The 21,987-nt window shown below is 33.3% G+C and overlaps 2 protein-coding genes and 1 long non-coding RNA gene across 4 annotated transcripts; 2 read left to right on the forward strand and 1 right to left on the reverse strand.

Moving 5' to 3' along the window:
- The first annotated feature begins 6,935 nt into the window (after positions 1-6,935).
- Positions 6,936-12,335, forward strand: LOC146937695 (protein JASON-like). 2 transcript variants are annotated; one of them, XM_085751887.1, is made up of 7 exons: positions 6,936-7,356; positions 8,848-8,896; positions 9,006-9,085; positions 10,083-10,330; positions 10,706-11,357; positions 11,443-11,525; positions 11,920-12,335. In XM_085751887.1, exons 1-7 carry the CDS (start codon positions 7,174-7,176, stop codon positions 12,026-12,028), a joined length of 1,404 nt encoding a protein of 467 aa, XP_085608013.1. In that variant the 5' UTR covers positions 6,936-7,173; the 3' UTR covers positions 12,029-12,335. The 2 variants fall into 2 exon arrangements, with proteins under 2 accessions (XP_085608013.1, XP_085608012.1); XM_085751886.1 differs by having other exon boundaries at positions 6,941-7,356; positions 8,845-8,896.
- A 1,188-nt stretch (positions 12,336-13,523) lies between these two features.
- On the forward strand, positions 13,524-15,632 carry LOC146937696 (uncharacterized). Its single transcript, XR_015031014.1, has 2 exons — positions 13,524-13,784; positions 15,268-15,632. It is a non-coding gene; the product is annotated as an uncharacterized LOC146937696 (long non-coding RNA).
- Positions 15,633-17,209: 1,577 nt separating this feature from the next.
- Positions 17,210-19,121, reverse strand: LOC146937697 (glutathione S-transferase F9-like). Its single transcript, XM_085751888.1, has 3 exons — positions 18,927-19,121; positions 18,782-18,830; positions 17,210-17,884 (listed from the first exon to the last, which is right to left on the reverse strand). The coding sequence occupies exons 1-3, from the start codon at positions 19,068-19,070 to the stop codon at positions 17,430-17,432; spliced, it is 648 nt and encodes a 215-aa protein (XP_085608014.1). The 5' UTR covers positions 19,071-19,121; the 3' UTR covers positions 17,210-17,429.
- Between the last annotated feature and the right edge of the window lie 2,866 nt (positions 19,122-21,987).

Below are 21,987 nucleotides of genomic sequence, written 5' to 3' on the forward strand. Positions count from 1 at the left end.
AAAATGTAATCATTTGAGGCTTTATTATTGATGACGAGAAAAATGTAATCTTTTGTTTACTAGGAATTAATAACTTTGTTGTATAGATTACATTAATCCATTTTCAACAAGGCAAAATAATTGATGACGAGAGACCAACATGTACTTACACGTGAGAATTTTGTGATGCATGTTGGCATGGTCTTGTTTTCTACAATGTATAAGCACTTGTTGAAAGATTATTGTTTCAATCTCACATTTCTTTACCCCCAGTTCATTCAACTAATATATTTAATAATAATTCTGTTAGATAATATTAGCTTAATGAGATTTTGCTAGTTGATGGACGTATGTGGTTTTTGTTTATAGCATGGCAGAGATCGATGGTTCTTATTTGTGAGAACAAATAAACTTACTTCATTTGAATAGTTATGTGTTATTAGTGCTTGTTGTGTGCATATCGAAATACAGTAGCATAATTGAATCTTTAGAATGGCATGTGTATGTATGAATTTTGTGAAAATTTTGAAATCAATGACCTTAATATTAATATTTTTGGAGTTTGAAATAGTGATCAAAATATGAACATTAGATAAAATTGCTTTGGTTTGTCAAAATGAAAGTATATAACCATTGTATTTGCTAAGTTGGAAATTTTATCAAAAATTGCTAAATGCTTCCGTGAATGTTCTGTTTGTGTATGGTATTTGTGGAAATGAAGATTCAAATACTTATATATTTCAGGTAATAAGATATTATAGTATTAATTGAGTTTTGTGATGTACTGATGATATATTGACATGATAGAGCAATGCTCTTAATAAGTGGATATGTTGATGTCACAATTTGCATGATCTATTGAATGAGTTTGTTGTATAAATAATTTTGTGATTGTTTTTTAACTCATGAAAATATTAAATTATATATTATGGATTATCCATTGTATTACAATAATACAGTGATGTTTAATGAAATTAACTCTAAATTATATTACCAATGGTGGGGACATTGTCAATTGATAGTCATTCAAGCATAATTGGATAATCAAATTATCAATATATTTACGTTTATCCATGTTGATAGTGACGCCGCTTAGAGTTTATCTAAGTAGACTTGTATAATAACTATACCTTTAGATTTAATTTTCCCCTTAGTGGAGATGTTGTCGCTAGGAATTTATGTAAGTAGACTAGATAAACCATATTGGGGAAGTTGATTTGACAATGTATGATATATCATTTAGAATGGCTGAACCATTGTATTCAAATAATAAAATGATGATAATTATATATGAATCCAATAAGAAAAAATTTATAAGTAGATTTATCTTATTGATGACTAAGTTGTCGCTTAGTTGTCAACTAAGCAAGCATAGGTAAATTTATTGGGTAATCCGAGTTTATTTTTATAGACTTGATGAAATATGAGGTTAATTGACTTAGAGACGTCTTAGTCAATATTTGTGAATTTAGCGGATCCGTATATGAAACCCCTTGGGAAGAAATTTAGGAAAATGAGACCTTGCCACTAGAAAACAACAAGTAATGGGAACTCAACCTTTGTGATTGGAGATCCCATGAAGAAGGTTCAATGGGTAAAAACAAGTTACTTGCTAGTTACGTTAGCACTAAAATATTGTTGTCTCATTCCAATGGTGTATGATAATAAATATGAGAAGTGCTAAATAATATAAAATTGAGGGTTAAGCTTTAAAGGCTTTTAATGATTATCATACGTCCTTATGGGTGGTGTATGGATGTAGAATACATTAGATGAAATCACCTAGATAAGTGTCAAGTAGGGCCACTTGCATGAGACCGTGGCAGGTCTCTAGAGCACTCATGAGCACCTAGATATGTGATTGTGAAACCTCTATCATACATCAAGTGCATTGGGTTCCATAGCTTGCTAAACCACTTCACTGTGTGTTAAGCTTCATTAGTCTAGGACGGGTTCTATAACTTTCTACACCTTTCCGATGCATTACACTCAAAGGTGACTTAGTCTATATATTTTCTTAATTTAAAACTTTTGAAATATGCGGGAGATTGTTGTATATTTTAGATATTTCAAAAGTTATTTATATTTATTTATTTTATTCTAATTGATTTAATTAATTTTATTTGGAAACTAAATTTGTTGACTTCCTCAATGTCATCACGTTTCTGTTTTGTCAAATTTGTGTAACTTCTTTTGACGTAAACTACCTATTTAATAGGTGATAATTGCTGCACTTAATTATTTTTCAATGTGTTTTACGGTTGCTAAACGGATTTGACTTGGTATTCATATATGTGTAATTTCGTTCACCTTAAAAGTAGCTGAACGTGATCCATCTGAAAAACATTAGTTATTACCATTATTATTAATTAATATAGAATATCGCCTTTGAGGGAGAGGTGCGGTAATCCATCGGGTGATGTATACTTTTTCTTTATAAACTTAGAAGTTTTGCTTTCACAAAAAAAAAATTGTTTTTCCTTTCTTCTTCAATTTTTCTTTCAAAAATACCAAGTGCCTAAGTCATTTGATTGTGTATTTCTCGTGTCCTGATAGCCTCGGTATGATTATCGCCGAGATGAACCTGTCGTATTCTGGAGGAGGTACGCAATTCTATGGATAATTCCTTAGTTCAGTGACATAGTCACGCCTCAGATTTTACGTTTCATTTTCTTGTAATGCAAGTTGTGATCCTTCAGTCATCCGCAAACAACAGAATGTTCTTTGATTCATATCAATCTTCATCTGGGCCACTTTGATTCGATTCACATATTGTCAGAATCTTATCTATCTTCATATCTTCAGATTTATTCATTTACACATGTTTGAATCGAATCACACATTACCTGAATCGAATCACAATATTGTTTTTGCCTAAAATGTTGCACTTATCATCCCTGCATATATATATATATATATATATATATATATATATATATATATATATATATATATATATATAACCCTACCACTGAATCAACTGCAAGTACATTCTAGAGTCTCCAAACCTCTCTATCCACTTGGTCTTCAGCTTAAACATTTTTTCTAAGATTCTTTTTGTGGATTTTGAGTCATAAATTGTTTGAGTACTATAAGGATTGTATATTAGTTTCATTCAAGGAACTTGGTTAGGAATCAAGGGTCCAAAGGTAAATGAGTGATTTCTTTCCACCTCCAAGGTGAATTGTGGGGGTCTTTCTAATCTTCTCAAGTTCAAGGGGATTCAAGCTCCGGACATAGCAAAGAAGAATTCAAGGTGAAAGAATTCCAAGGATTGCATGGGGGTTTGAGTTTCGAAGACATAGAGAATCTCCAATTTCAAGGGTTACTTGAAGATTGGTGGTTGTGGTTGCTTAGGATTGGAGAATAGGGTTATCCAGGGAATTCTTTGTAATCATAACAATTTGTAGACATTTGTCGGCAATAGTGGAAGTCCTTGATAGAGGCGTATTCTATCAAGAAGAGTATACATAGCCTGAAGTATGGACGAAAGGGGGAATCACTATAAAAAAAATCTGGTGTTCTTCTCTTCCATATCCTTTTAGAATTTCGCTTTATTGTTCGTGTATGAATTTTGATGTTTGTAGCTATTTGATTTGATTGTGATTAATTTTCATACTTAACCTTAATTCATTGAATTAAGATTTTTTTCAAATTCAATTTCATCATAATTAAACTTCAATTAAGTTTCAAATCATTAATTCATATATTTTGTGTTCCTTAGTGTTAATTAGGTTTATTGCAATTAGGTTTGGTTTGAGCTTGTTTAGTTTTGTGATTTGTATATTTGATTATTGATATTTGATTTGCTTAATAAGATTCAATAATTGAACCTTTCAATTCAACATTGAATCATTGTCTTAATTTTTGTTGCTTTGTTGTGCACTAATCCGAAAAGTCATACGTTTTCAATTCACGCTTTTGCAAACTCTTTTAAAATTTGAAAAACACTATTCACCCCCTCTAGCGCACCTTCTTGTTAGCCATACAGACCAATAAAAAAGACTTTAAAATAGGATGAAGTAGCACCTACAAACCATCAGACCCCACTGTAAATGAAGAAAAATTATGCCAACACCTGAGAAGAGCGGATTTCACCATAAGTTGGGGGAACTCGACAATTGACATTTTTTTCTTTGTAAGAAGTATAGATTTGTCATGGGTAGCACTTGGGTGACATAACATTTGGTGACATTGGCCAACCATAATGTCACAAGTGGCTTTCTTCTCTCTCTTTCACAAGGTTTTTTTGTACACTTGTAACATTATGGTTGACCAATGTCACCAATGTTACCAAATGTTACGTCACCTAAGTACTACCCGATTAGTCATTGTAGTCTGTAAGTTTCAAATTGGTCATTAATGTTAGTAAAAATGTGCACCTAACCTTTAAGTCATAAAATGTATGCACCGTTATCCTGCTTCCATTAAACTCGGTTAAAAAGTGCTTATGTGGACTTTACTGCTAAATTGGTAGGTTCAAATTCACCGCTCATATAACTAGGATTCATGAATGTATTATTCAGTCTTTGTTTGAACTAAAATTGATCGATTAGTTAATTTATAATGTTGATGATGAAATATTTATTTCTAAAATTATGATTGAATTGGGAAACAATAACAAGAGCATGTATGTAATTTTTTTTTTTAAGAACATAAATGTAAGTAATCACGTTTGGTGTCATAAAAACTTCTTGGACCTTCCACCTCAAAGTTAAATAGTCATATAAGCATTTTTTTAACAAAGTTGGATGAAGATAATGATCAATTTGCTACAACAACAAAAAAAAAACCAACAAACTAACTTGTTCACTTTAGCTTACATAGAAGATCAATTTAAAACTTAAACTAAATTAAAATGACTAAACCGGTACGCAAGTTAAAGTTGAAGGATCCCGATATGTATTTGACCTATGAAAAATGATATTTATTCAACCATCTTTTAATAACTTTTGTTACAACTTTCTTTCTCATACTCACATTATATTTTTTACTCTCTCTCTCTCTCTATTGCTTTGGTTTTAGTGCTAATACCATAATTTCTTTCTAAACTTTAGTTGTCTCAAAAATTGTCATTAAAATGGTTGTTCAAATAACACCAACTCTTGACATATATCTTATCATGACAATATCAAATATGCACCAAACAAACTCATTATCTTATGTTATGTACACCAAACATAAGATAATATAAATGTTTATTTTGTCACTTCATCTCATTATCTTATTCTGCTGCATACCACCAAACGAACCTTAGTTGCTTAAGTACCATTTTTCATTTCTAACAATTTTTATTGGAATTTTATTTAAACCATCAATAAATAAAAAAAACAAATTAAACAAGTCAACAATTATCATCAATTGTGTACTATAGCACATAAATATTTAGGGTGGAGGAAGTTAAGAAGTCCTCCTCAGTACTCATTATTTCCAATGATCTCTTTTTTTCTTCTTCAATGTTCAACCCAAAAGAAGGAAAGCATATTCTCCATTTCTGGTAATAGAGCAAACACACGATGGATTTTGTCTAGTTCAATGTAAACAACTCTCCAGTAACCAACCACTGTTTGTTATCGACCATGCGCTCTCTCAATTTGTTGCACTAAATCCACTTTTTCTTCAATTTTATCTAATCTTTAAAATATTAAAATATCTTTTGAAGTATATGAAATTCAACCTTTGGGATCTGGTAGAGTTAATTGTTTTTAAGACAGTTTTTAACGTCCATTGTATTGTATTGATCTTATACGATCATACATACCCAACTTAAAGTGATAAATCTTTAAAAATGAACACATAAAAAAAAAAATCCTAATTTACACAAATAAAATGACAAAAATTTAAATTTGTATATTATAAATTACTTATTTTAATTTTTGGTCAAACAGTGGCTTGGGCTCACATATTTTAAGTGTGGATAAATGAGAAATTTGAGGTTCGAACCCTGACTTATGCATAATATTGTCCTTGCAACTATCAACTTAGTTGTGTTTGTAGGACAATTACTTATTATTTTTATATGATATACTATACTATAGGATTAAATGGACAATTTATTGATTGATTTAAAACTTCATGCTACCTTCTTTAAGACATCTTTCATCTTATGATTAATTTTTCATGGATCTAATCCAATCATGTCAAGTAAATATCTATAGAGTTTTTAGGAATTAATTAAAAAAAATGGCATAATGAATTTGTTTTAAATTGGGTCAAGACTCATTTCCTTCGCGGACGAGGTCAACCCTCCCTGCCTAACGTATAAACGGACCATGCCACGAACATGCCTTGAATCTTCCGATTCAATCAGGGCCTCGTAAGCTAATATGAACCATCAATTTGGATGTAAGTTTAGCTTGCTATAATATGCGCATAGGTGTCCTCTAAGAACAACTATCCAGTTAAGCGTTCAAGAGTTAGAAACCTTAGTCCCTCCATGTAAAAGCTAACTCATAAATTGTAACAGGTAGGCACACAATTTTCTACCCATAATATATCACGTATTCGACATATTCTTACTTGATCATCAAATTTTTGCATATACACCACCATCCTCCCAAGAAGAAGGATTCCACTTATTAGAGTTCAACAACTCAAAGTCCTCATCTTCTTCCAAACAACAAATCATATTCGATTTGATAGAATGTACCAAATTAAATCTTTTTATCACACTTTTTTTTTGGGTAGATAGACGAGATAACAAAACCATCATAAACTTTGGGTAGATAAACGAGTTGACAAAACCATCGTAAACTCATACACACAAAGTGGAGGTACCGGAATTCAAACCCCGATCATGACGTCCGACCTAACAATTTTGAAATTTTTAACAATTGAGCAAGAACTTATGAGACCACACTCTTTTTTATTTATCATCAAAATTACATTAAATCCATAAAATGTGATCAGCCGGTTTTATCCGGTTTTTCATATCTTCCCCCGGTCCACGGCTTTTTGTCTTGGTTTTAGTGCAAGAGCGGGAGAAAAAATACACACACTTTTCTCTCTCACTTTTCAATTCCTCTCTTTCTTTTTCTCACATAAAACCCCTTACACACTCTCTTTCTCTGTCATCATCATTTCCATATTCAAATTCAAAAAGCAAAAATGAATTAATAATACAATAAAATATAAAAGATGAAGAAAAGAAACGTTACCTGACCTACCTTCTTCACTTGGGTCCTCTTCAATGATATGCTCTTCTGGTTAGCTTTCATTTTCATCATCACCTTCGTTTATTTTTTTTTCCGATCCATTTTTCAATTCATTATGGGTTGCCTTTTCACTTGCTTTCGTGTTCGTGATAACAAACGCCACCACGCTAAATCCGCCGCCGCCACCGCCGCCGTACCGTCTCGGCACCACAACAAAGCCAATGTAATGTAACTCATAATCATTCTTAACCGTTTCTTGTTTATTTTTTGTAACTCTTAGTTATCTATGAAGCACTGACACTTCTTGGATTAGGGGTGTCTCAGTGTAAGACACGCGTACACTGATACGACACCTATGATTATTGAATTAAGTTTTTTTTTTTTTTGTCTTTTTTCAAATTATTATTTGTGTCGCCGTGTCAGTGTCTGTGCCGTGTCAGTGTCTGTGACTTTGCCTGATAGCTTGTTATCGATTTACTGAAAATTCCAAGAATTTTTGTTGTGGAAAAAATTGTTAAATAGGAATGGGAATGGGAATGGATGAAATTGAAATGTTAGTTTAATTAAGCTGAATTTGAACTTTTTTTTTACTTTGTGCGATGATTAATTTTATCGATTTAAAGGACTATGAAATTGTGAAATGATAATGGCTGAAATGTTAGTTTAATTAAGCTGGATTTTGGGTTGGTGGTATTGGCTTGGGACCTGGGAGTGTGCTCCTCCTCAAGGTCTTAGGATCCATTCTCCCCGTCCGAATTTAGGTTCTTTAAAAAAAAAATTAAGCTGGATTTGGAACTTTTTTTTTTTTCCTGTTTGGGATGATGAATTTGTTGATTGCGGGTTCTGGTTTTTTGATATTTTAGGTTTTTTTTTTTTGTTGGATGAAATTTGTTTATGAAATGATGGATGAAATTTTCAAGAGTTTTCGTTGTGATGAAATTGTGAAATACTGAAATGTGAGTGGTTGAAATGATAGCTTAATTCGGCTGCATTTTAAATTTTCTTTCCTCTTTGTTCTTATGTTCGTTGTTGTTGTTTTTGGATTTTTTGTGTGTTTAGGTTTGTTATTGATTTAAAGGATTATGAAATGTAATGATGGATGATTTACTGAAATTTTAGTTTTGGAGAAATTGTGATATGAGAATGGTTGAAATGTTAGTTGAATTAAGCTGAATTTGAACTTGCTTTTCACTCTTAGAGATGATGAATTTGTAGATTTCAGGTTCTGGTTTCTGAAGTTTTATGGTTTTATTGTGTGTGTAGCTTTGTTATTGATTTAATGGATTATGAAATGATGAAGGATTCTGAAACTTTTGAAATGTTAGTTCTGATTGCAATGTTTTAGTGTTTGAAATTTTATTTAGGAGCTTTGTTTGGTAGCTAAAATGTTGAATGGTTGAGATGATCGCTTTCGGCTGAATTTTAATTATTTTCCCCTTCTTGAGATGATGAATTTGTTGCTTACAAGTTCTAGTTACTGAAATTTTAGGATTTTTTGTTGAAAAAGTATTTAATAGTTTTCATGGGCATTGAATTTTGCTGATTCTGAGTATGTTCTTCTTCTGGTTGCTGAAATTTTTGGATTTTTTTTTTGTTGAAAAAATATTTAATAGTTTTAATCGTCATTGAATTTTGTTGATTCTGTGAGTGTTCTGTGTAATTATTGTTTTGACTTTTTGATGTGACTGGTAAGTATTTGCTCTTTGTAAAGCAGGATGATGTGGCGTCTCGAAACCGTTTGTCTACTTTGTTTCTGACCGAAGGTAAATTTATTTTGCTATCATTATTATTCTTATGTGCTATTTTCTTTTACAGTTTTGATGTTATGGACTCTCAGTAATGTACTAATTTTGGGGTTTAAATTTTGAAAAGAGGGAGAAGACAATGTGCATCGTAATGGGAGAAATTTTGAGGAGGGATCACAGAGTGATGATAGGCAGCTTAAAGACGAGGTGTGTTTTTTTGTTGTGTATTACAAACATAGCTGCAACTGTTGTGTGATTATTCATGCATGTTTAGCTGTTTGGAGGTTTTCTTGTTAGTTTGTTATGTGTATTCGCAATTCGGACATTTCGCTCCTGATATAAGACTAAGACACTGAGGTAAAATAAATGCTTTTTCGATTCAGAACTCTACTTGATAGTATTGGTTTTCAAGACACGAAGATGTCTCATTGAGAATGGCCAGAATTATGACCTGAAGCTATTTTTTATCTTTCAATTTTGACCAACTCTCAAGTATTGAATTGAACTATTGAATTGAATCTTTAGTTTCTGTTTAAGTGAGGTTTAAACAATGTTACCGTTTATGTTTATGGTAGACAGCCACAGTGCTTACTTCTTCAATGTGCTGAAATGCTTTAACTTAGTTAATGTAGGAACCATCGTTAGTATAACACTTACCACGATACTAAGAAAGCCTTGATACTCACTACATTGTATTTTTCGATCTCAAGGTTCTGGCAGTAGGGTAACTTACAGATAAATGCACAATTTGGTCACACATCCATAACTTAACTGCAATCTCTTTACTTTTTTAATGAAGGTAGAAATTATCTGGTTGTCCATGGTGCATTCCTGGCTAAGATTTGTGGTGTATGCACCTGTATATCTATATAGTATGTCGTTTAACTACAAGCATATGCATGTCCTGGGCTGGCTCACAAACTTTTTGTAAACCTCAAAAACTCAATTATCTAAAGACTAAAATAGCTGATGTTTTGCTGGTGGAAGGAAATGAGTCTTGATAGAATACTTCTTCAAATTTGATTTTTGAAATCGTACAAATCAATTTTTTTTTTTTTTTTATCATGAGTGAAGTATGTTTTCATTATTTACTTGCAAAATTCCTCAAAAACACCTTTTTAAGTCATTTGTCTATTCTGTTTAATTTGTTGATTCTTTTATGTATTATTAAGTTTGTTTACATGATTTGGTAAACATTTTGCAGGCAAAGTTTCTTAAAGCTTGTGGTACCATAGCAAGTACCCCTACTGAAATTCGGAAAGCATCGGAGAAACTAAAAGTGTCACCTTCATGTAGTAACGATTCTGGTCCTCCGAAGTTTCGTTCTTGGCTTCTTGATACATCTGCTGAGAATGTTTCTACTAATGTCCAACCATTCAATCCGCCAACTCCCAAAAAACAATGTGAAGAATGGGAGAAAATAACAGATTGTTCAGACCACACACCTAGCAGGTTATTAATATTTAACCTTTTTTTTTTGAAAGGCAATCTTTAACCTGTTTAATGCATGTAATGTACAATATTGAATGTGAAGAAACAACCACACAATCAATTTCGGTGGATGTTCTCTTATTTACTATTAGCGCGATGGGACACCATCTTGTATAAGAAAGGCTTAAGGCTTCAGCTTATGACTATTATAGAACCTAAGAAAATGTGTTCCTCTTCAAAATTGGTGTTTTAGAAAATGGTGAAAATGATTTTTACATTTTTCCCTTTTAGATTTTTTAAGGGCATATCTTATGGGGTTTCACTGAACGTGCTCATGTATTTTGACCATATTAAATATAACCTTTTCAGAAGTTAATTTCTTTTTTTCATTTACAGCTGTATCTCCAATGCACACAATACTCAATGGGAATATCATGACTCTTCGGAAGGAAGTGGGCAGGGGAGCTATCATCCGACCGATGGGACTGAAATGAATAAGGGGAGGAACAAGTCTGTACGTTTTGAATGTGATACTGATATTTCATCCTGTGAGTCATCGGCTCATGGTGGATGGCGTACAAAGAAAACAGAGTCACCAAATCCTACCCCAATGAAGATATCTGAAGGGATGCAAACTCCTGGAACTGTTTACCCTGTTAAGTCCCAGTTTGTGTATCCAAATAACAGCCTAGGTGAGGATGTCTCTAAGAGCAAGATACTTGAGGAAGAGGATTATGTTCCTGCGCAAGATTCAAGGAAGATGAACAAGTCAATTGAGCAGTCTCAAAATGCAACGTCTACACCAGATAAAAGTGAATCTACCGTGGAAGAAGGCTTGTCTTCTTGGTTGAAGCCTGCATCTGTTATTTTGGAGGAGAGAAGAAAGAAAATGGAGATGGCTTATAATCAGACCCGCAAAACTCCTGTCGATAGGCCCATCATTGGGATGGTTGCTGCACATTGGATTGAAGAGGAAAATTCTGATGCTCCTCCTCCTAAGTGGTGGGATGGCAATGGCATACCAAATTCAACCAACAAATACAAAGAAGTATGATCCTTGGTAGCTATTTTCCATGTGAAAGAATTAGAAGTCTAGATGTTAGTTATGCCTAATTAATGCTGATTGTTTTCAGGACCAGAAAGTGAGCTGGCATGCTACGCCGTTCGAAGAGAGGTTGGAGAAGGCATTATCTGAGGATACTATCATCGCTCAAAGGTATGCCTATGAAAGCACTGTTGTTTGCTTGTGAGCTCTATTCGCCTTTGAAAGTTAAAACGATATTCAGAAGTTTGTACTTCTGATGCAGTTTTTTTTGCTAAAATACTTCATACTGAACAACATACACAACAGTCCTTTATGTATCGTTGAATTCCTGCGTTTAGCATGACGTTGAAGATAAAATGTTATTGCTATTGTTCACAGAATATCCATATACATAAGCAATTTACCATTTGACAAAAGACCACTTACTTTTGTATTGAGTGCTAAGCATACTCAAACACTTTCTTTAACACATTTTTAATGAGTCTCGCGATTTTGATAATTGGTCCCACTAAATCATACAGGTTTCTCATAATACTGTCTTTTTGATTTGTGATTTGGTTCACAGGAAAGATATTTGCGGAAAACCAATTGCTTTTGACGAGAATGAAGAAAGCGATACTGCATTGTCTCATTTGAAATCTTCATCCCATCCACAGTCCGTGGCGTCGTGTTGATATCTATAGTTGTTGTCCATCTCATTACTCTATGAGGTATAAGAGAGATATATATTTCGCCATTAAGTCCCAATGCAGTGCTGATTGCTTGGAACAAGCAGTACATTATTCAAATTTTGTGATACTACAAATTAAATTGCCCATTTGTATTGTACATATTTGATGAGAATTGTTGGGTTAAATATTGGGCATTGGGAGATCGGTTTTTATATTTAGTTAAAAAATTTGAAGTTGTTTAATGTTGAGATTTTACCTGAACTTAATTTTGGTTAGTAGTTTTATTGAAAATTATGATATTGATGTGAAATATCATCTTTGTTTAGTTTTGACCAAAGACCTTTAGTGGGATCTTTCCATCCAACTACATTTTTTTTCCACCTGCAAGACTCGAATCCGAAACTACGTTTAAAGAATTCAAGTCCAATTCACTCTAACCAATGTATAAACTTTGATCAAGTTAGTCATAACGAGTGGATTGTACATGAATGATTAAGCTTGATTAAGTTATATAGTTATACTTTCTGCTTGTATTGTTCATTAATGACGGGGATTGTTGGGTTAAATATTGGCCATCGGAAATTCTTTATCAGTTGATAATTTTGATGTATTTCAATGTTTAATGGTTTGTGTATTAGAAATTTAGAACAATATAAAAATATATGAACCCAATAAAACTTGATCCCCAAGCCAAATGTATATTCTTGTTAACTTTGTTTGCTATTCAAGTTATTTAGAGATTTGTGATTGGTGAGGCAAATGTTAGGTGAGCCGGAAGTCGCACGTTGTTTGAAAAAGTGATGATTGAACAATATATAAATGAGACCAATAAACCTAATGTCTTGAGGTTTTTGATTAAGTTGTAAAGTTCAACTCATTTGTGTGATTACTCGACTCAATGTAAATGATTTTCTTAACCATCTCATGTGTCGTGTTCATCCAATACCAGAATAATGTAGTGTCCAAATCATTTATTCTATTCCTTCCTCTACAAATAGGATGATCCCCATTCTTTTGTCGACCCAACAATGATATAATTGGTTTTTTTATTTATTATATAAATATAGCAATAACAATACACATTTTATACTTTGCTTAAGATTATTGCGAAAAACATTTTCCAAAATATAACTAGATTTTTATTTTTGTTTTATTATTAATATTTTAGTGTAAAATTTACTAACTTGTTTGTTTGCGGTGTAACAATTGGTTTTCGAAAGAAAATAAATCCATACCAATTAAAAATAATTTATTAATTCAATTTTTAGAATTATTTTTAACAAATTTGAATCAAAATAATGAAAAATAAGTAGGTTTGGTTCAATCAAGTTAATATTATAAAAAGTTTAACAAACTTTTAAAAAAAAATCTAAAAAAAGTTAATGTTAAACCATAGCTATATTGTATTTAATTAATATAATAATTTTATTATTTTCGCAATTAGAGTGAATATGGGAAAAGAGCAAATATAAAAGGAGGGTAACGAACAAAGGCAAGTGAAGAATCAGGGTAGCGAGAAAGCGGCAATGACGATTGAGAGAAGAAAGCGCTTGAAGCTGCAAGAACAAAGGAACTAACGTGTGGATAGTAATAGCGAATCTGAATCAAAAGGGGTGTAATCATTCCATGATGTTCTCTTTTCATAATAGTTTTCAATCTGAATCACGTTCCTCTTCTTGTTGCTCGCGTTTTCTTCTATCTCTCACACAACCCTTTCAATTCGCAATGACCCTTTGAGCCTCGTGATGATAATCTGAAGGTTCTAATTTTCGTAAATTTGTGTTATTTGATTCAGAAAATTGTTTGATTATTATCTGTTTATGTTTAAAACAAAGGGGTTTCTTTTTGTTGTTTGAAATTTGTACAAATTTTCATTATTTTGATTAATGTATACTACCTTGGTCTCAAATATATGCAGAGAAGAAATAGTTAAATGAAGTTGATGTATTTAGATAAAAAAATTAATCAGATATATCAAACTTGTTTGATTTTCAATGTGACTTGTGAGCTATGAAGCACGGACACTCCTCGGATTAGGCGTGTCCCGGTGTCGGACACGACATGTGTCCGACACAACACCGACACTTGTAATTACAATGAATTATGTGATTTTTTCAAATTATTAGCTGTGTCCGTGTCTGTATCCGTGCTTCATAGCTTGTGAGGTAGTCCAAAGTTTTGAGGTGGATTGGTATCAATTTTATTACATCTAATTTATTTGCGCATTTTACGTGTTTGAGTGGTGAATTGAGAAGTAAGAAAATCCGAAAAGGCTTTTGGTTTATTTGGCATTCCACAATTTTTGAAGAGATTAAGCTTGTGTCTTGGAGGTGGAGTTTAAGTAGGTTGAAGATTCATACATGTATTTTTTTACGAATGGAGTTGGGATCCTGCGGATTGTTTGAATATGGGGTGATGTGCTTCTGCTGGTAGTTGTGTTTTTGGGTATAGGAGGGTTAGCTGTAGAGTTCAGGTGTTGTTTTGCGTGGTTTGATTGATGCTGCTTTGCTGTTGTTGCTCTGCTGTTGTTGTGCATTCTTTTCAATGACAGTGTTTCTTTTTGTTGGGGTCTCTTTAGCATTTAGGGGTTTATCTGTTGGTGTTTTGGCTCGGGTGGGGCTGCTGTTGTGCCTGTCAATTGGTTTTGGGGTTAGCAGCCAGGCTCTTTGTTTTGTTCTTCTCTTTGAGGGCTGACACCTTGTGTGTTAAAGGGGTTTTGCCTCACTTTGTGATTTTGTTGCTCGCCTAGCTTGTCTTGTGCTTGGTCTTTCGCCTTCAATAAAGTTTAGCCGTTTCAAAAAAATATATATTTTGATTTTTTTTTTTCCTGCTTATATTTGAGATGGAAGGCAGTACCTTTTAGCTTCTGTTCTGGATCTTTGGCTTTAGTAATTTGTGTTTGATTTTGTTCTCTCTGCAATTGTCATTCAGTTAATGTTGCTTTGTGTTTTATAGTTAAGAGATCTAAAAATTGAAACTGATATTTAGTTTGCTGAATGTTTATATCTTTAGATTGAATTTCCACATTAATTGTTTATGATTGAATGGGTCACAAAAGTGGAATTTCTACTTTCATTGCTAAAGGGAAGGGAGAGCATGACTATTTTTTAGTTTCTTTTACAAGTTGATATTATAGGGCGTTATATATTCACCTGATAAACTTTCAGCTCAGGCTGCTTTGGCTATCAGAGGTATTAATTCAAGTCCTAACAGTTTACCTTGTGCTTTTTGTGTTCTTGTAGTGGAAGATTCGAAACATTTATTTTTCAATTGTATTCCGGTGAAAAAGTTAAGAGGAATGTTTTCGATTGGAAAACATTAATCATGATGATGCATGGAAGCATTTTATTCTTTTTGGAAATTTAGCTAAATCCAAGAAGGGTATGAAAATTAACATTTTATTGGGCTTGCTACATCAGTGTATTTGGCAATTAAGGAGCAACATCATGTTTAGGGGTGTTTTTGTTGATTTTTTGTGTATCATGTTTAGGGGTAAATCTAGTTGTATTTTGTGATTGGTGTTGTACAAAGCATATAAGGATTTATTTTGTAAGGGTTTGAGCCATTGTACTCATTGTTTAATACCATTATTTGCTTGGTTTGAGTACCCCTTATACTCATTGTTAAATACCATTATTTGCTTATTGAAAAAAATATATATGCTTTTGGTCGCCGTAATGCGAGTGAATTTGGATTTTTGTGCTTAAATAAAACTCTTGTTTTATCCTTGTAATAAATTCCTTCCATTTTGATATGTCACTCAACATGTACAGGGGACGCTCACTTGAGATCGTCTACATGATAATGTAGCCTCTGTACCTGGCCTCCATGTTAACAAATTGATCTTTTGCCTGTTTCTTGTTGAATCACAGAACACACCTCATGGGGAACAACCTGCTGGTGTTTAAAGAGGCATTGGTTCCTTGCAAAACCAAAACGTTAGATGTTCATAAGCACATAAGCCATAAGTCTAAATTGGGAGGTACATGAATACTTATGGAAGGGGAGGGGCGAACCAGTCCATTTTTGCAATCCTAAAATGACACCCTTTAACAGAGGTGGATGAAAAGGGCAACGATACCAACGATGTCAGACTTAAACAAACAAAATGAAACTTAAAAAACTAAAATGATTAATCCAATAAATAAACGTAAAACTTAAAGACTCCGAAAGGTATTTGGCCTAAATCTTATTTGTGCCAAAAAGTTAACTAGCACGAGGTGGAAAGATTGACCAGAAATTTTTTGACACGTGTAAGGCTTTGTTTGGGAGTTTGGAGGGGAGGGGAGGGGAGGGTTTTGGAAAAAAGGAAGGAGCAAGTGGAAGAAATAGAAGACATTGGGAGGAGAGGGCTTTGGAGGTTAATTTTTTACTCATAATAAAAAAATCCCCCTCATTTGGGGGAACTCAAAAATTGTATTGGGGGAGGGTTTTGGGGGGTTATGGAGGGTTTATATGAATTTTTCAAATCCAATCTATGTTGTTATTATATTCTTAAAATTAAAAGTATATCAATCATAAGCATTAGTTTTTCATTCTCTAAAAAACTGTTCTTTCAAAAAATGTGAATTTTTTGTTCATTTTTCTATATATTTCCAACCCCCCAAAGCCTTCCCCTCCCTTCCCCTCCAAACTCCCAAACAAAGCCTAAGTGAATAAAATAACATAATTACTCTCTCAATCCTAAAATGAGAGACGAAGTTGATTTTTTACATATATAAATGCAAAATTTTGATATTTAATATCTTTAACTATCAATTAGCAAAAATTACAAAAAAAAAAATATATTTAAAAAAAAAAATTCATGAGACAAATCTAACAACTACTTATATGCCCACTATTTATCCTTACATATTAGCAGAAATATCTTTACATATTAGCAGAAAAATAAAACATCTTATATGAATAATGCACATTGTCTAATCATGTCACTCATTTTAGAATGGAAGAAAGTACATGTATTACTTACTAATAAGATACCCATCCTATTACTTCAGTCATTAGCTTACTAAAAAGTTCGTTTGTAAACTACTTATATATTGCAGAACATACAAAGATATGATGAAATATTTTTATTAACATGTCATAAACTATTTGTACAAGTTTGTTCAAATAATCTATAATGTCATAAGATATAGCCAAATAAGCTCTTCCAAACACCTCATTATAATTTTCACTTTAAAATGACCAAACATCAAATTTTATTACTGAAATCAGGTTTTCCAGAAACATACATATATGTTTGGAGCTTCCTACAACCTCCACCACATATTGTCTAGAACAAACCAAACTAGAAAGCAAACATTTTATTCTCAAAGCAAGGAACACAAAACATTGAAGAAACCCCTCCTCAAACTGAAACTCTTATTTGGGGTATTTGCAGTGTTGTTCACAAACAAAACCATTACACAGGGTATTTATATAGTTCCAGAACCTTCTTCCAAGATGGCCTGCTACTAATATCATCCCACCATGCACTCACATGTTTCCTCTCTCTAACCAAATTTCCTCTCCCAGTTTGATTCACCAAATAGTGACCAAATGCAAGATGGCTAAGATCAGCAAGACTAAAGAAATCACCAGCCAAGTACTTGGTCTTTGAGAGCCTCTCCTCGTAAATATCCAACACTTTCTTCAGCTTTTCATCGCTCTCTTCAATTGCTTTTTGGTCACCGGGAACACCCCTTAATGGTGCAAACAGAACATTGATGACCAAGCTGTAGATTGCTGGGTGAAAGTTATGTGCTTCCACTTCAAGCCATTGTTCCACAAGTCCCCTTTCTTCTACTGTCTTTCCTAACAAATCGGTTCCTTGGTTCTTGTACTTTTCTGCATAGTATCTGATTATTGCCCGAGATTCTGAAAAATTCGTTTAAAATTAGACCATTAGTATGAATAGATTATTCCACATTAACAGATAGAAATGACAATTAACGTGTTTGGTGTACTGGTGGGATTGAAAAAAACTCGGTTTGCATAGAAGCTACAATTAGTAGAGTTTGGCTTTTGCTTTAAAATTTGCATTGGGAGATGTGTTTCAGCGTGATTCTTGGATGCAAAAGCTATACCAAACACACACAATATATGTTTTAGATCAAAATCACTTTTTAAAGACAAAAATAACATAAGCAGTAATTTTGGTCCCTAAAGCCGTGTTACTATAGTCCCTTAATGTATTGAGAAAGTTTATAAACATTTTTGAAAAGGTCTTATGTTAGTAATTTATGGACCAAATTGACAAGTAGTAGACATTTTCAAGGACAAAATTAATCAGTTAATTAAGAGAAAACACATTTCAAGCATAATCAGGCTATCAAAAGACAGATTTGAAAATGTTAGACAAATTTTTATACACTCAGAACCGAATAAATTGCTGTTTATTTTATCTATTAAATCGAGTGATATGTAATTTATAACCCTCTCGTTCCCATGGAAAGCGGCCTTGGTAATTCTAAGTTCAGCCGAGAGATAAATTAAGCCTAGATAATGATTGTTTAAGCTAGGATTCAAACTTGATTTCTCTAGAACAATTTGACCTTAAGTGAAGATGATTAACCACTTGATTACCCTCTAAAAACACATGAATCAGGATAAGGGAAGCAAAGATGCATGCAGGGAAAATATAAACAGTTTTAACCTCAATTAAATGTAACACCCTGATCCAAAGTTTAAAATATAATCCAATCAGTAAATCACCAATCAGTAACTACACAGCACAAAAAATTGCAGAAAATAGTAAATGATGAGGTGGCTAACCATAGAGGGTATAATCACCATCTTGAACAAGAGGAACCTCTCCAAAAGGCTGAAAATATAACAGACATAGGTAAAATTACACATGAAAAATAAATAATTGATTAAGTTGAATAAAATTGAAGGAAAAAATGAAGAAAAATTGAACCTGCAGTTTAAGAAAATCGGGTTGTTTATGCTCTCCCTTGAAGAGATCAATATCAACAGCTTCAAACTCAACTTCCTTCTCAAAAAGACATACCAACACCCTTTTTGGAGAACCATAGGCCGGTCCGTAAACTTTCACAACCATGTTTTCAGAGACAAAAGATTCAGGAGTGTATCTTGTTTGTTTTGTTTGTGTGAGTTTAGTTGTTTGTCAATATCTTGAAGTTATAGTGGAGGTAAGTGGAAAAAGGTAAGTTCCAATAATGTCATTGTCATGTTGCCATTGGTTTCTTTATATTTGGTATTATCATTTATTAAAATATAAAAATATCTTTTATATTTAACATGTATCTTCTATATATTCTTTAAAAAAATGTATCTTTTATATTTGATAAAGTCTTGATGATCAAATCATTAAAAGATATTAACAAAATACAATATCACATTTAAAGATACATATTAACTATAAAAGATATTCACATATTCTAATAAATATACCTATTAAATATAAAAGATTATATTTTTCTTCACGATGTAATAAATATGAAAGATACTTACATATACTAATAATAAATTTTTTGTGTGTGAGTGAAACATATTTGCATGTTCAAAGACTATCCACTCAAGCAGGGCCGTCTTAACAAATCCGTAGGCCCGGTTTTAGTTTTTAAAGGATGTAAAAAAAATTAAATTTTAGGCCCAAAAAAAAAACATTAAAGAAAATTATTACAAAAAATACTCAAGCAAGACTTGAACCCAGGACCACCCCTACTTGAATCATGAATCAAAAAGCAACCATGCCACTGATGCACTGCAATCCGTTTGATAATATCACACATTAATTAGTATATAACCAATATTTTCGTGCCTTGGAAACAAAAAAAATAATATTTTGGGCCCCAAAAAAATTGAGGCCCGGTGTCATAGCCCAGCCTCGACGGGCTATGGGCCGGCCCTGATTACGTCAACATGCGTAATTCCCGATATGTGTTTGAATTTATGTGATCTATCCGAGAACAGAGCTTACGGATGACACGATGGCAGTCCTCGTGATGCGATGGATAAGTACTGTGGAGGAGGTGCTTTGGTACGGTTGAAGATTGCTTCTATGGCGGTACTTGCAAAATAGACACACACTCCAATGTCAAATCACTATTTGCTTAAGAGAGAGAAGCATGTAAAGAGTGTGATTATGAATCGTATTTGGCGTGGCAGAGGTGCCATGCGTTATGCTTATTTTAGGTCAAAGGTGTCTGCTGGATGATGAGATTGTGGTCGAGTTTGTCCTGAGGCTGTGTTCCTGCTCTACGACGAGCACGAGTTATCTTTCATATGCACTTTTGGTGGCTGTTTACTTGTGTTTTTGATCAACCATACGGGTTGGTTTTGATTATTACGAGCAGGACCAAACCAGAGATCCTAGGACATGTTGTGCATTTTGTTTTTGTGTGTTCATCAAGTTCATAGGTTGCTTTACGAACAGGACAAGACTGTGTGGCGTCTTTCGATAGAAAAAGAGGTTTTAAAGCAAAGTAAAGACATTAAGTTTAAATTGCAGAAACATAAAGGAAAGGTATAATAGAATGCATTAAAAATAAAGGTGGTTCGACTAATCCTTTACACACATTCTTTATGACTCTTTTCTCTCGCGCCGGTACTTCGAGTGTTTTAGAATTATGTATAGGTGATATGCGACTCGTTTTCCCTATGGAAAACTCTTATTTATACATAGAAAATAACTGGAAAGAAACTAATCCCACGATCGACACTCCTTCCATGTAGACAACTGCTTGTCTCCCACGTTCTCCATTGAGGAAACCACTTCTCTTTTTGAAACTTGAATCTTCCCGCTACAAAGGCAGTTGCTTGATTTCGACGGTTTTGCATCCCTGGTTCGTTTCTTGTCGAACGCTAAGCTCTTGCACCTTTTCATGTTAAGTCCACTTCTTCGTTGAACTCCTCAGATTTGAAGGAAAACGACTTCGATTCCTGCAAGATTAAAAGTCAACTAATGTTGACCACATTAAATGAAGCTGGTGAAATTACCAGCTAACAGTGGCGTTGTGCCTGTTTCCTCAACTTGAGTTAATGGGTCGTTGGTGGACCCTTACCGGGTCAAAATTGAATAGTTCTTAGGTCGAGGTTTAGGGTTTTTCCCCTCAAGCCCTTATCGTCTTTATGATGCAAGGATCTTGTTACGGGTTTGACAATAAATGTTCGACCTCGTTGCTCCTGAAGACTTTTTCCTGCCAGTCTTGTGTGATGACAACAACCGTTGGGGAACATCGAAGTATCAGTTGAAGAGTCTGGTGTAACACCCTAAACTCTAAAAGCGATAAATTACGCTAATGATACGGCATATCAAGAATTTAGATGTTACATCTTCAATAAATCACCAAGCATGCATAAATAACAGTTTTCTCAAAACACCGCAGTGGAATAAAAACAACATCACAACTGTGTTTAATAAAACATCTCTAAGTAGCCATATCTCAAATCATAATACATCACCAATATAAATTCTCATCTCAACAACTGAGTCGTAAAAATAACAAATAGTCATAAGACTCCAAACATAAAGACGTCATAATCAGATCCGACACACTAGACTCTGAAAAAGCAATAAACGAGGTAGCTTCAAGCTATCCTCAAGAAACTCACAAAAACAATCTATCCCTGCACACCATCTACCCATCCATACGGATAAGGAAGGCGGTCAATCAAACGACCACTGGGGATTAGTTCATAATTCACAATTAAACATAATAAATGAAAATAAATGTTACAATTAAGTTCAATTGATTTAAGCAACTCAACCACATTGATATTCCACAAGTATACGAATACAAAAATTCACGACATATTCATAAGTTCATCAAGTTTCACCAATGAACGTATACACCAATTCACATAATCAAGTATGACTCAACTCACCAAATCACAATGTATGCAATGTTCTAGACTCTTCTAGATGCATGTGGTACCATAGGATTCCGAAGATAATTTTACTGTTAATGAATCCACCGACATAATAATCACCCCGTATTTAGGTACTGCAGAAG

The sequence above is a fragment of the Medicago sativa genome, chromosome 3 (assembly GCF_051527215.1).
Source record: "Medicago sativa cultivar Bolivia chromosome 3, Bolivia_mono, whole genome shotgun sequence".
NCBI lineage: Eukaryota > Viridiplantae > Streptophyta > Magnoliopsida > Fabales > Fabaceae > Medicago > Medicago sativa.